Source organism: Scatophagus argus, chromosome 14, assembly GCF_020382885.2.
Source record: "Scatophagus argus isolate fScaArg1 chromosome 14, fScaArg1.pri, whole genome shotgun sequence".
NCBI lineage: Eukaryota > Metazoa > Chordata > Actinopteri > Scatophagidae > Scatophagus > Scatophagus argus.
This window is the reverse complement of record NC_058506.1, coordinates 4032161-4046108: the sequence shown is the minus strand read 5'-3', so window position 1 is coordinate 4046108 and position 13948 is coordinate 4032161. Positions and strand designations below refer to the sequence as shown.

General features: G+C 40.5%; 1 protein-coding gene across 1 annotated transcript in view; it reads left to right on the top strand.

Annotated features, from left to right (window-relative positions):
• uvrag (UV radiation resistance associated gene) overlaps positions 1 to 13948 on the top strand; it is an 86808-nt gene that overhangs the window by 7109 nt on the left and 65751 nt on the right. The window contains exons 5-8 of the mRNA XM_046409775.1: positions 1313 to 1387; positions 1513 to 1598; positions 7595 to 7700; positions 12861 to 12987. Coding sequence (XP_046265731.1) covers positions 1313 to 1387; positions 1513 to 1598; positions 7595 to 7700; positions 12861 to 12987 — 394 coding nt within the window. The remainder of the gene's footprint in view (positions 1 to 1312; positions 1388 to 1512; positions 1599 to 7594; positions 7701 to 12860; positions 12988 to 13948) is intronic.

Genomic DNA, 13948 nt, shown 5'->3' with positions numbered 1-13948 from the left:
TGTGTTTCACTGCATCAATTTACTATTTCTGTTATAAATTTAACAACTGAATATAAGCGGATATACCGGACAACATTTAACATTATTGCAAATAATAGGGCTGTCACACAAGATCACAATTTCACGACGTGACAGCTGTGGGGGCGATATGGTGGTGTGGTGATTTGCACCTCACAGCAAGAGGTTTCCTGGTTCAAGTCCAGGTCTGGGTCCTTCGGAGTTTGCATGTTCTCCCTGTGCCTGTGTTGGTTTTCACCGGGTACTCCGTCTTCCTCCCACAGTCCCAAAAACATGCACATGAGGTTAATTGGCTTCTTTACATCACTCCTAGGTGTGTGTGTGTGTGTGTGTGTGTGTGTGTGTTTATCTTTGTGTGTTGGCCCTGTAATTAACAGGCTCCAGCCCTCCTGTGACCCTGTGCGGATAAGCGGTATAGATAATGGATGGACCTACGGTTGGATGATTATTGTGGCCAAAAGAATTCACAATATTATTGCAATATCTATAGAAAATTTGGGAAAAAAACTAATATTGCTATCAGAAAAAAATAACTTTATTTATTATATCTTTTGTCTATTACTTGGCAACTTGGCACTCAGGATAATTACGTGTTAAGCGTTAACTGTATAAAATGTACAAAAAGAACAACAACTACACATGAATAGTGAAACGGCACCAGATGATCTAATAAAGAAAAGATTCACAAGGCTTAATATCTGCACTGGACTATTAACAACTTATTGTCATATGTGTATTATTAATACACCATGAATATTTCATTTTTTTAATATCACACTTATTGTTACTGTTCTATCTAACAGTTTCCACTGCCATTATAGACACTCAGTACATGGCAACATTTTGATAGTAATCAAAAAGCAAAAAGGCATTTCATCTTACCTTTTTTTTTTTTTTTTCTTTTCCAATACATTTCAAATGTATGTCAGGTGTGGTGGATATATGATCAGCTATTAGAATACAACTCTGCTGCCTACAGTAATGATGTTAAAATGTGAAGAAATGTTTGCAAAGATGTTGCATTAATTCAGTAATCTGTACGTTTAGTAATACGTGTTGAAACTTGTGTTGCAAGTTTGAGGATTCAACATGTGATCTGTTTTGAAAATTGAGTCAAAGCAGTTATAAAATACAGTAAAATAACTCATTGTCATTGCCTTTCTTGCACAGCGAGGCTATTTTCGAAGCTCGTAAACAGATAGCCCAGTCTCATAAACATCCAGATGCTCGCTGTTCTTTGTTCTTTCCATCTCAGTCCCTGCAATGAGCCTGTATTACCTCGCTTTGTCCACAGATTCGATCCAGGAATCCAAATGAAATCATATTTGGATTGAATGATGGCTACTATGCAGCTGACTTTGATCATAAGGTACGGCCTTTTGTCCATTTTGTCGAGCTTCTGCATCATAATGAAATACCCAGTCCTAATCTTATTAGCTTTATTTGGACACTGTTTGGTTTCTGCACTCAAACACTGACATGTGGCTGTTGCAGGATCAGTCGGAGCGGAAGAAAAACAGTCTGCTTCAGGTTGACCTGAGTTCAGTCAGGAACTCCTACAGTGTTTTCTCTTTGCTTAGGTAAGATTCATGCCATGTAGCAAAATTATATTATATCTATCTAACTGTTTTTCTCTGTAGTCTTCTCTCTCATTTATATTGTTTTTCAAGTACATACTTTACTTACTTATTTTAAAAGAATCATTCTTTGGATAGAGTTTTTATTTACTCTAACTGGTCATGTGATTAGACCTCCTACCATTATGGGTGCTGCATATATGCATTGGGCATTTGTATTCCAGTAGATGGTGCCACAGGAAAGCCAAGATTTTGACCCATTATTAAGGAACCTCTGCTGGTCACCAACTTTATGTGTGGTCACAGAGCCTGGAGTTTACACTGTATTTCCTGAACATAACAGGACAAATATATGGAAAAGTTTAAGCAGTCTCTCCCAATGAAGACACTTTTATCATTTTGGGATTGTGCTTACAGGTCCTGATTATAGTGGACTGTGAATATGGTTGCAGTACAAACATACACCACAAGACGGAGATAGAGATTTGCTGAGTGAGTTGCTTGTTAGAGGGGAAACCCTGGTACAGTAATTAAGAGCTCGAAATGACACAAGGCACTTCTGGCATCTGTTTCCAAACATAAGGTTGTTGTTTTACATTTATATTTAAATGTGGTAGGATGTAAACACTACTTTCAGCCTCTCCAGGGCTTCCCCCGAGGGAAACCCACCGTTAACCATAGCTCGTTCGCTTAACAACGTAATTACATCCAGTTTTAACCAAATAAATGTATACCTGGAAGGTTTAAGTTAGACACATCCAAAAGTATCCTGCCATTAAGAGCATTATAAACACATTTTCCGTCTATAAGAATTAAATAGGGGGACATAAATGCGTCACAGGCCTTTGCTGTGTCTAGAAAGAGGAGTTATGCCAAAACTGGCTGAACTTTAAGAGTGTTCCCTCATTTAGAAGTGGTCATGGGTTATATGAGAGGATACATTGGCTCCCCAGCAGCTTACAGGAGAAAAAGCCCAGTTTGAATCATAACTTTTATGACCTCTGCTCTTGCTTCTTCTGTTGCAGCTTTCTTCCACATCCTCTTCTTCTATCCACATCCAGTGGGACTCTGCAGAGTTTAACACAGTTGAATTGATCCCCCTCTTCCCACACACTTCCCTGCCTGCGGCTCAGCACCCCTGTCAGAGTTTTTCCTTGGCTCAGTGCACTCATATGTACATGGTTTATGATTATGTACTGCATAATGATTAATCAGATACTGTACACTCCAAAAGGGATTATCCTTCCACCCCCCATGGTACATAACCATATATACTACTCAGTTTCTGACCCGCAGAGCTCAGCCCTTTTCAAAGTGCATTAACTTTCTGAAGCATTCAGGTGGAGTCCTACTAGTGGATCTGTGCCTCGTGTTGAAATGTCTGCTTTTGTTCTTGGCTCACTTACATGGTTGCATGCATTCATAAATGATATATAGCATCCATGTTTATACGCTGCTGGCACAGCACTGACTTTTTCATCATTTAGTTTTTTTTCTTTAGTCCTGCAGCTTTTATTGTGCATCTTCCAAAGAATGTGGATTGAATATCTCTTTTTTTTTTCCTTCAGGAACAGTGATACATGTACACTATATCAGACATTTTCACCCAGCTCTCTCCTGCTCCACCTTGGCCCTCTGCATTTGAAAGTTGCTTTACTAAGAACGCATTGGTCTTGATTAATGATGGTAATTTGTCAGCAGATTCACAGTCGGCTCTTCAGTCTGGCTCTAGTTGACAACACCCATCGCCTGTGTGAGTAACGTGCTGATGTGGACTAGCAAACACAACCAGTCTCAGATGGAGAGATAAAGAGTGAGAGCAGAGATCATCAATCAGCGAATTCTTTTCTCCTCCAAAGAGTCTTCTAGGCTGAGATGGAGGCTTAGCCACATCCTATGAAGAGCTGGGCTGCTGTCTGAGTGGAAGAAAGGCTAAGACAGAACAGTAAAACTGTTGACTTTTTTTGCACATGCTATTAAGAGAGGTTCAGACATTTGTCAGCCTCCTAAATATACTACTCTGCATTACCAGGAAAAGGTTTGATGTGCGAGCAGTGAGAGAGGAAAGAGGACCCGATAGGACTGACAGTAGAAGTGTCATCCCGTGACAGAGATGAGTATTGGTCTTGTTGTACATTAGCAAATGCGAGAGGCAGAAAAGACAGACCGAGTGGTTTACTGTTCTAGTTTATACGGGTTAGAGGCCATAGTTTATGGCTATGTTTTCTTAAATGTCACACTCAAGTGGTGTGTAAGAGGAGGTACTTGAGTGGCCCCTCACTTCTTACTCTCAGAGTTGTGCCCTTACTTTTTGCCGTTTCAGGTCGGTTGTAACAGTGTTCCACGTGACATATAGTAAACATTGTTACGGCACAGCTTCCAGCACTGTCACATTGCAGACTGCCACATATAGCCCGAAGGAGAAATTGAAATTTCTTCTCTGATCAGAGCCATGTGTTTGTGTTGCCAGGTTTGCTGTTGTACGTTACTATGTGGAGTATGCATGTACTTGTAGTATGTATCATCAGAAACAATGGACAGTGAGGGTGATGCTCTGTGGAGGGTCTCCCATGCCCCAGAGGCTGTGGAGGTGATAATGCCTTCCGTCAGGCAGCCCTTAATGTCTTCTCACCTGCTGGTTGAACACCACAGTTCTCAGCCACAGGATGTTGTTGTGTTGCTCCGTTAACCAGGCAGCTGGACCAGAGTCTACGGCTGACCCTGAGGTCTCAACCAGCAGCAACCACCAGACTACAGAAATAAATCGACTGCCTAAGCTTTAAATCACCGCTCAGGTGGAGATATGAATGTTCTTGTTTTGGTTTCACACCTCTGAAGAGAACTTGTGTGTCAGAATCAAAGCATGCATAATTTAAGCAGAGAAGATTGTTTTTTTGGTGTGTTTTTTTTTCAGTGTAGACTGAAGCTTGAACTTGCAAGACATTTTTCCAATCAGATTACATTCTGTCAATGCTAAGACCTCAGACGTGTAATTTTAAAACGAAAACAAACATAAAACGCTATTATGCAGCTAAGGCTTTTTACTGTTTGTTATTTGGATTACTACAACAGGTCTTTTAGTGTAGAGGCTTTAAGAGCCCGGAGCTTATGCTTATGACTGGAGATCCAAAATTTTATAATTATCTACAGAATCCGTGACCTTTTTTTGACCTTTTTGAAATCAAAATATCTTTTCTCAAGATCTCTTTGCTCCTCTGTTGTACTTGTCATGTAAACATGGCTTATAGCAACTGAGCAGCAACTGCCAAAAAAAAAAAAAGAAAAAGAAAAAACACATCAGCCTGGAGCAGCAGAAGAAAGAAACTCCAGTAATCTTATCTCCCACTTCTTGTAAATGGAGACAATGGTGAAGAGAGGTGAATAGCAAGTGGTCAAATGTGTTGACATTCTTTGTTGATGAGATACAAACAGAATTTAGAAGTGTTGTTTGTTGTGATTTTCCTACTGTGCTGCTGTCTATTTTGTTCCTGGCAGAGGTGTGACAGTGGGACATTATCCTTAATTTGTTGATCACAGAATGTCTTAAGATTGTGTTATGAATGACTTAATGGCCTGCTCCATTCACTTTGTGGTGTTGGCTTGTGGTTGCTGGAAATGAGTTCGTTCACAGTCATTAGTCCTTGAGCTTGTATCACATGCGTCGTGCACTTGCATGTGAGGAACAGCTGGAAGACTGGCCAGGCCACACAATGTTCAATGCATTTAGAGTTCTGCTTTGGAAAGGGGAAGCAGCCATTGTATTTGGTGGTGAATTCACCTGATTTGAATGCCAGTTTGTGATAGGAAGGCACATTGTATAGGGCTGCAACTAACAATTATTTTCATTATTGATTCATCTGTAGATTGTTTTACAAATATTAACAAATAATAATTTCACAAATAATTTATTAACAATTTCCCAGATTTGTGACATATTGTGTGATTTGTTCTTTTACTAGGAACAAAAAGCTTTGCAGTGACATATGAAATTAGATCATTGTTTGCAAATAGGAATGGCAGAAAAGTTTCATGCAGACACCTTCAGCTGTTGGTAAAAAATATTGGAAAGTCTTCAATTTTATCCTTTTGCGTTTACCTGATTTTGAATCTAAACATTTACCGTTTAACTATGTGTTTTTACAATATTTTAAACCCCCAATTAAAGATTTTCCACAAGATGCTTTCAGTTTATCATAAGATCTGTACTCTTCAAAAGCACAATCTTCATCTGACACCCCCGTAGGATCTAGTGCCACGGTCAAAGGAGAAAATGTTATTGTTTTCCTGATGTTTATCGGTATCATGAGTGCACAGGCTCAGTCATAACTTCCTGCAAATCCCAGTGGAAGATTTGTAAGTCACCTCTCGTGTCTTGGAAAAGGAAAGTTATCACAGCTCGTGTGAAGGTGTTCTCTGGACAGTTTCCCAGTGATTTAACTGTAGCATCAGTGAGCGTCCAAGGTGCCCCTGCCCCCTACAGGTTCATAGGTTGTGATAGAGCCTGACAGGCAGGCGTTTGGCCAGGACTCAGGCTGTGATAACAGGGCAGACATGCGTGAAAAGGAGAGAGGAGATAACTATTCTCACCTGGGGGAAAAGGCCATATCAGATTCTAACATCGCAATCACCTAAACAGATGAAGCTGTCAAAACAACTTTGCCCTGATGTTCCAAAGGACTATCTCCAACTTCTATCACTGTCACCTCAGACAGATTAAACAACATGGGCAGAAAACATGAAATGATTTTTTTTTTACAAGACTCCTCCCTAAAACCCTGTTTACATCATCAGGTTGGTTGTCAGAAAGAGGCAGTAGTATCCATAGGAGTTTCATTGAAAACAGGAAAGGGCCCTGTTAAGCCTGTTGAAAGAGCCTCTCACACTAAACCCACTCAAGATGCAATTTTTTAAACAGTGAAAGAAAGTGCATAACTAAAGAAAACCCTGTTCACGTCACCTTTATGATCCAAACCACAGGTTTAGGAGACGAATAAACATGGTAACAATAAGAACTAATTACATCTTAGTTTAGAGCCTAGAAAGTTTAGCCTTTCAGTATCCACCAGGAAAAAACATAACCATTATTAGTACACTCCAGCAGTTGTGGTATATAATTGGCATTGAGACATTTAGTGAAAAGTGGATGATCTAACACCACTCTGACAGCATGATTGCCAGTTCCCCATTCTCAGGAACTCATTCCCACTATGGGAATGAGTGTCGTCTGTGGATGAGTTATTGGAGTCCCTCGGGTAGTGTTGAGATGGGGTGTCTTTCTTTTTATGGACTCTGGACAGGAAGAAAGCATATTTGAAAGTTAATTACCCCTGTTATTGGTGGTCTAAATAATGCGATGGCTTGTCTTTTGTGTACTGATGTTGCTGTTCCCACTTTCAGTGATGACACTGACAAGCCTTTGGAATAAGGCATCCATCTTAGTGGTTGCATTTAATTAGTTGGCCTTTTAACAGTTGTCTTTGCTTTCTGGAACTGATTCTGGTCCATCACAAAACTTTTGATGTTATGTTGTGGAAGGATTATTAGGAAATAATGGTGAATGAACTTTTCTTGTGACATTTGTGGTTTGTGGTATTTAAGAACTTGGTTTGTCTGGTCTAATGAACAGTAAACTTTTATTATTAGGAATGTTTTCAATATTGTTTATGTCCTTTTGTTTACTGTCAAAACACGACAGTAACCTTTATAGTTTAAGAGACTCAACAGTCGGGCTGGAACAATGAAGATTAGCCCAAAGTAAATCGGAAAAAGAAAGGAGGCATAACAGACACACTGCACAATGACTCTTCCACATGGGGACAATCATAATTCATGAAGCCCTCCAAACGGTCACTGTAAACATCCAAGCTACATGAAAAGACTGTCTGGTGTAGTCATTGCCTCTTGGAGACACAGTTTCAACATGGGGTTGTTTTTGTGGTCCAGTGCATGGTTCTAAACGATGATCTGGATGGTGACTTTGTGTTCCCCTCCTCCTGCAGACTTCACACAGCCCAGAGAGCCATCAAGCAGACCCAAGTGACCGTGCAGAAGATTGGGAAGGAGATCGAGGAGAAGCTCAGGACAACGGCGACATGCACAGAGCGGGTGAGCACAGTCACCCATCGGCAGCATTTTCAAGTTCATCAGCAACTTACCTTTTCATCAGCAACAGCGTTTAGACAGCTGGTTTGCTCATTTTCGGTAGCAGGCAGTGTTGTTTATCAGTTTATTTATTGTAGAAATATTTAAATATATTTAATTTCATGTTTTGAGAAAGACGAGGTACAGTGTGAGGTGTTTTCCAGGGAAAGGTCATTGACAGCAGAGAACAGTAATTGCTGCGATCAGTGATAACACCCATTGTTTTCTGTACTAATAATATCCATGAGCAGGCTTAACTGTGCTAATATGTAACAGCATTTAAGAGTTTGTGGCCTCTAGATGTAGAGTAATGTTAGATGTCATTACACCCCTTGGGCAGCTATTGTATCTTTTTATTTTAATGGCTGTAATGAAAGTGGAGCAATATTAGGGGGGATTCTGGGATCAGAACTTTAGGGGGACACGTGTAAAATTCTGTTGTGAACGAAATATATATTCTCCTCAGTTAAACACTGTGTTTTTTGTCACTTTCTCACCTGGTGAGAAGTATATCAGTACACTGCTTAGTAATGTGAAATGACTGTGTAGTCACTGTAGTGAATATGGGTAATAGCCAGCATCTTCACATTCAGCCTGCAGAGGATTTGTTCATATGAGACAGCCGTCGCTCTTATTGTCACTGTTAACACAGAGATTCCAGTCTGCTCTGTAGTTCACAGGCTGCACCTTAGTGATGCATGGATCCCGTCTGTGTCCAATCGAATCCACATGTATGCATAAATCATTCACCTACCACCCACCCAAATAAATGATTGTCTCTTTTAAATTATGTTGAGCAGAGGGGCCTTTCTGGGTCATTTCTATATTTCTATTGTCCATGACCTTTAGGATGTGTAGAAGAATACACATTAACACATTAATTAACTTTAGATCCTGTTGACTTGTGTGGACAGTTATTAAATGAAATGAATTTAAGATGCAATGTTTCCTGCATAAAATGTTCATGCGTCTGTCATAACGAAGTTACACTCGATAATGTTCGAGTCATTTAAAAGCAGAGAAATTAAAAGTGGTGGTATTTTATCCATAATGAATTGCATTCCCTTGGGTTGAACAATATGCTCACAAACAGACTCGTACAAAGACAATCTGTGAACCCTATGAAAGTGTACTAGTAGCGTTTAAGCTTTACTCTGGAGTCCACTATTCTGGTTGGAGGGTTCATCCCACCTAGGTATTCCATAGCTTGTTGTAGCATAGAGCATAATTTTGACTTAAGCCCTGACCATGGTGGACAGGAAATAAATACAGCTCGTCTGTAAATAACAGGAGAAGTCCTGACCATGGTGGACAGGAAATAAATACAGCTCGTCTGTAAATAACAGCAAAACCCAGTACAGACTCTCCCACTGAGTCGAAATTAAACAAATATGAATAAACCCCTAAAAAGAGTATTAAAAACAGCTATGAGAAATATCTTAAGTAAAAATACTTTGACCGGAATGCAGTGTCTTTGTTTCCTCCTCCTGTCACATCCTAGTAAGAAAGCATATTTAACATTTTCGGAATTGGTAGCTACACAGCTGTGAAAAGGATTGACATTGTGTTTATTGTAAACATTCGCTTCAAAAGCATCCCCTCTTTTTGCTGCTGTAAAGCCCTGAGGCACTGGCAGTGACACCTTGGTGTTTATATCCTCCAGGTAGAAAAAGCTTTTTGCTGCTCAAAGGTTTACATATCTCACATGCTCAAGTTCATTTTTCATGGGATATTTTTATGTCCCTTCAGTGTTTCAAGTATTCAGGAGAATGTGTGTGTGCTTTTCACAGATACCAGATTTTAAAGGTTTTGAGTGTCTCTTTGGAGTACCACTTTAGACAGCTGTTACAGCTGTTGCTTTCCGTTGTGCTCTCCATCAGCTTTGGATTTTTTTGTTCTTTTCCCCAGACCTTCGCCCTTCTTATTAAAGTAGCTCCTCTATAGCCTTCTCAAGCCTTCCCACAAAAACACTGAGGCTCCATTCCTTTGCCACAAAGGATCCCTTTCAAAAACTTGTCTCTGATATTTTCCCCTCAGTGAAACATTCCTTAAAACCCTTTTCAGAGCTCCCATCAGCTAATAAATCACATAATCCTTATCCTCTACCTTTCTGTAAAACCCGCCAACTTGTGGTGAGTGGAGCATTGTGTGGCTCTTCTAAGGGTTTCCCTCTTTGCCTTTGGAGAGCTCTGTACTACCCTTCTGTGCGCGTCACAGTGAGCGTGGATCAAAGGGGGACGCAGTGGAGGCCACCAACCTCAGCACATGGCCCTTTCACCCTCTCACCCACACCCTTCCATTAATCTGCTGGGTTACAACATGCCCCCCCACGCCTGCTGCTTATTTACTCAGCTGACCCACTGCTGTTTGATGTTCAGTAGGAGTCAGACGGGCCCTGGTGGTGGGTTACAGTCTCTCTCTCACACACACACACACACACACTCTGACATGGCTGTGACCCACTTGTCAACTGTGCCGCCCAGTGAAAGTGTAGGATTCTCATGGTTCGTGCCAAAGCCAGTGGTGGTTAACATGCAAGCATCAGGGTGCGACAGGTTGGAGAGATGGAGGCTCTATCAGTCCTCGCCACTGATGCCCCTCTCTGTTGTTGCCACAAAGCTCTCAGATGTCTTCAAGAAGAAGCATATCTGTATTTCCTCTGATCCAGGCCACGATCACTATCTGAGAGTATGTGTGAGTGTGTGAGATGCCATAGTTGCTGCTTGCAAACTACAGGATGAATAACAAGACTTTATCTCTGCTATCCTGCCAGCCAGGACTACCTCCCAACTCTCTGTGTTTTTCTCTTCCAACTCATATTACATGTACATTTCTTAGTCATTATCCAGGTAGTCCCTAAACATTGCCTCTTAAATCTTCCTTTGCATGATTTGAGGTTGTCCTTTTTGAGGTTTTGAGGTTGAGGTTATTCGTTGTATGTTTTTGTTAACTTCCAATCTCTCCCCTTCATCTGCTGTTCACCATATCCACATCCATCTGTTCATGAATCTCTAGTGCTGTTTCTCATTACATGGTGCAGGCTCCTCCTCTCCCAGATAGAGACATGAAGCCCGATGAAGGGACACCCTATGGAGAGGGCAACATGTTGACTAATGATGTGCAGTCGAGTGCTGCTGCTGGTCAGGGAGCACATGGTGAACGCCAGGCGAGAATTGTGGGTACAAAGGCAGAGGCAGAAACTCATCTGGAATTGATGGGCTTTGTATTGGTGTGTGCTTTCACAGGTTTGCATGTGTTTTTGTGTGTGTTGGGAGTTACTCTTTAGCATTTTTTCTTTATCTCTTGTCTTTATCTAGTGTAAGGTGAAAAGGAACACTTGGTCTTTGTCAGTCCAATGAAACAGTATTAGTGAGCCAGCATGCACAATACCACTGCTGAAGCAATATACAATACTTAAAATGAATGCAGTAATCATTAATGTTATTAATCAGACATAAGCTTTAAGCTCAAGATGTCTGCTGTAAAAAGGTTTTGGATGGAAGTTGCTCAGCTCTCACAGGTGCAGCAAACTGAACAGGTTAATCAGGGAGCTTCTAACCAAACAAGGTCTATGTGGGTGGACCTGGGGAGTGGAGGTCAATTTATGATATCATACAGAAACAAACAAACATTTGGTTGGTGCCTTTGATAAAAGAAAAACAACATAAGCAGGTAGGAACATATTACTATTTACATGTAAGAACACACACCTTTTTATACAGCAGAAACTTTAAGTTGTCATCCAGGAAATAGGATTAATGATGAACGATGATTATGGCTCGGTTTCAAGTAAATTTCCAAGTAAGCTCTGTTAGCGAGAAAGCATACGTATGTTAGCAGCAGATGTTTTGACCCTTCAAAGGAGAAAAAGCACAGGTGTTACTAGTGACATTAATGATAGTACTGTTCTATTTGAGTGTCCCACTAAGTCGTGACACTCAGTCAGTCAACAGACGGTGAAGTGAAAAATTGAATCAGAATTAAGACAAATACGTCCCAGGTCTAAACACGTGTATTATAATTGGTTTTAAAAATGCATTTTTACTGCGAAGTATGTTGGAAAGGACAAGCAAGAGTGGTGAGCCACTGTAATCTGACATTTTCTGAATTGAACAGAATATCAAATAATAACTGATCAGTCCGATGTGTGTGGCAGTTTCTGTAGAAGCCTGTTGTCTTTTGTGCACAGTTTAACAAAGGCAAACGCAGTGAACAGCAGCACATAATGACACTTCTCAAAAACTTGTCAGCATATGTGTCCTGATGTCCTCAAATGGCTGCAGGGACTTATTGAAATGAAGGTTTGCATCGTATTGGGTCAGCGAAAGATAACATACCATTAGCATCGGTAGTTTTTATTCATGGACAAATGCAGACTTCAATTTAAATGCACCTACTGGTTGATTGCAATAGTTGGTATGGTACATGAGTTCTTTTTAATTCATAATATATTCCATCATTAGCATTTTGTTTGTTTTTCTTAATGAAATAACCAGACAGACAGCAGAGTGTCATTGCACAAGACACAGCCGTGACTCTGAGGCATCTATTTTGGCTTCAAAGCCTTTCAGACTTAAATTGCCTCATTTGAATGAACCTCCCACTTGTTTTCACCTCACTTGTACACGGTGCGCTCTGCTCAGGCCACCAAAATACCACAAAGATGGGCAAAGCCTATTTCAAGATCAGCAAAATGTGTTTGGAGTGCTGCTTGTGCGTCGTTACACCACCATGAAAACAGGGCTCTCAGCTTCATCTCCTCGCATCCTGTCAGTGCAGCTGGTTGAACACTAACAGCCACAGCTCTGTACCAGTTAACTCGCTGCCAGCCATTTCCATAGCTGGAACTCATTACTGAACCTTTGTACTGTATCACCGATCTCAGAGAGCTGTTTTGAATTGCCAAATCATTCTGCAGCTTTCTTGTCTGCTGTTGACAGTGGATTCTGATTTATTGATGGTGAATATAAGCTCAGGAGATACACATTAAATTAATGCAACCTGGGGTCTTTATGAAAGATGATAAACACTACTAATTTGCTGTGAGCACATTCTAAATATTTTCTTTCATTCCCCTCTTTGTTTTTTTTTTCCATATCATTTGGCTTTGTACCCACTGAACAGAAGAAAGAGCGGGAGTGTATGCAGCTGCGCATTGCCGTGCTGCGTAGTGAACTGCAGCGGCAGAGGAAGGCGCTCAGCAGGGAAATAGACCAACGGCAGAAGGAGAGGACACAGCTTCAGAAGAAAGGTAAGGGAAATGGCTGCGCACACACACCAGGTACACTTGAACTAATGTTGCTGTTAATATCACAGTATGAGAAGCTTTTTCCCAGATAAATCGAGGATGTCAAGTAATACAGTAAAGTAATACACAAAACTTTTGCATCAGCATAATCAACAAGCAACATTGCCAGCGATGTGAACATTGTGTACATGTAAGAGCACATATTGAATTTTGTATTCAGTGCACAAAATCAGTGTTTTCACCTCCGAAATTACTGCTAGAGCTAAGCTGTGAAATCACATGTAGCAAATTCAATCAAATTCCCCAGTCCCACAGTTTGACCATTATTTGCTCTTTATTAGAGACACAGGCCTAACCTTTACAGTCAAACATAGGGCTAGGTATCAATCAAAAAATTTTGATACCGGTACCAATACCGGTTCCTGAACGCTACTTTTTTCGATACCAATTTTATAATATCAATTCTAACAAAAAGAAAATTCAATTACACATTATAGTACAAATCTTGAGTTTTATTTTTCAGCAGTTTTCTTACAGGAAAAGTGCAAAAGCACAGTTGCAAACAAGTGACAGGTCAGTGTCTAATGATCCCACACACCACGCCATCCTTGGTACTCTCAGATGAAGCGGAGTCCAGTGGTGGAGATTTTGAATCAGATCGCTTGGGCTTTGAAGTCACACATGATTTTATCAATTGTAGCTTGAATTTCATTTTGAAACGTTGTTCTGGACGTTGCTGGCTTGTCTGTCAAAACACATGCAAAATTTGTTCCATTTGTTCCAGACAAGTTGATAATGATTTATGTACTCATATAATGTCGATGTTGATTCAATTAGAAGTGCTTCCAGAGCTCATTAGATACAGGTTTCTTTCTAAATTGTATTGACAGTTTAACACTGGGTCTATGTATGCTGCTATATAGTATCCCCAGAGGGTATCCCACAGGCATAGTTAATCTTCATT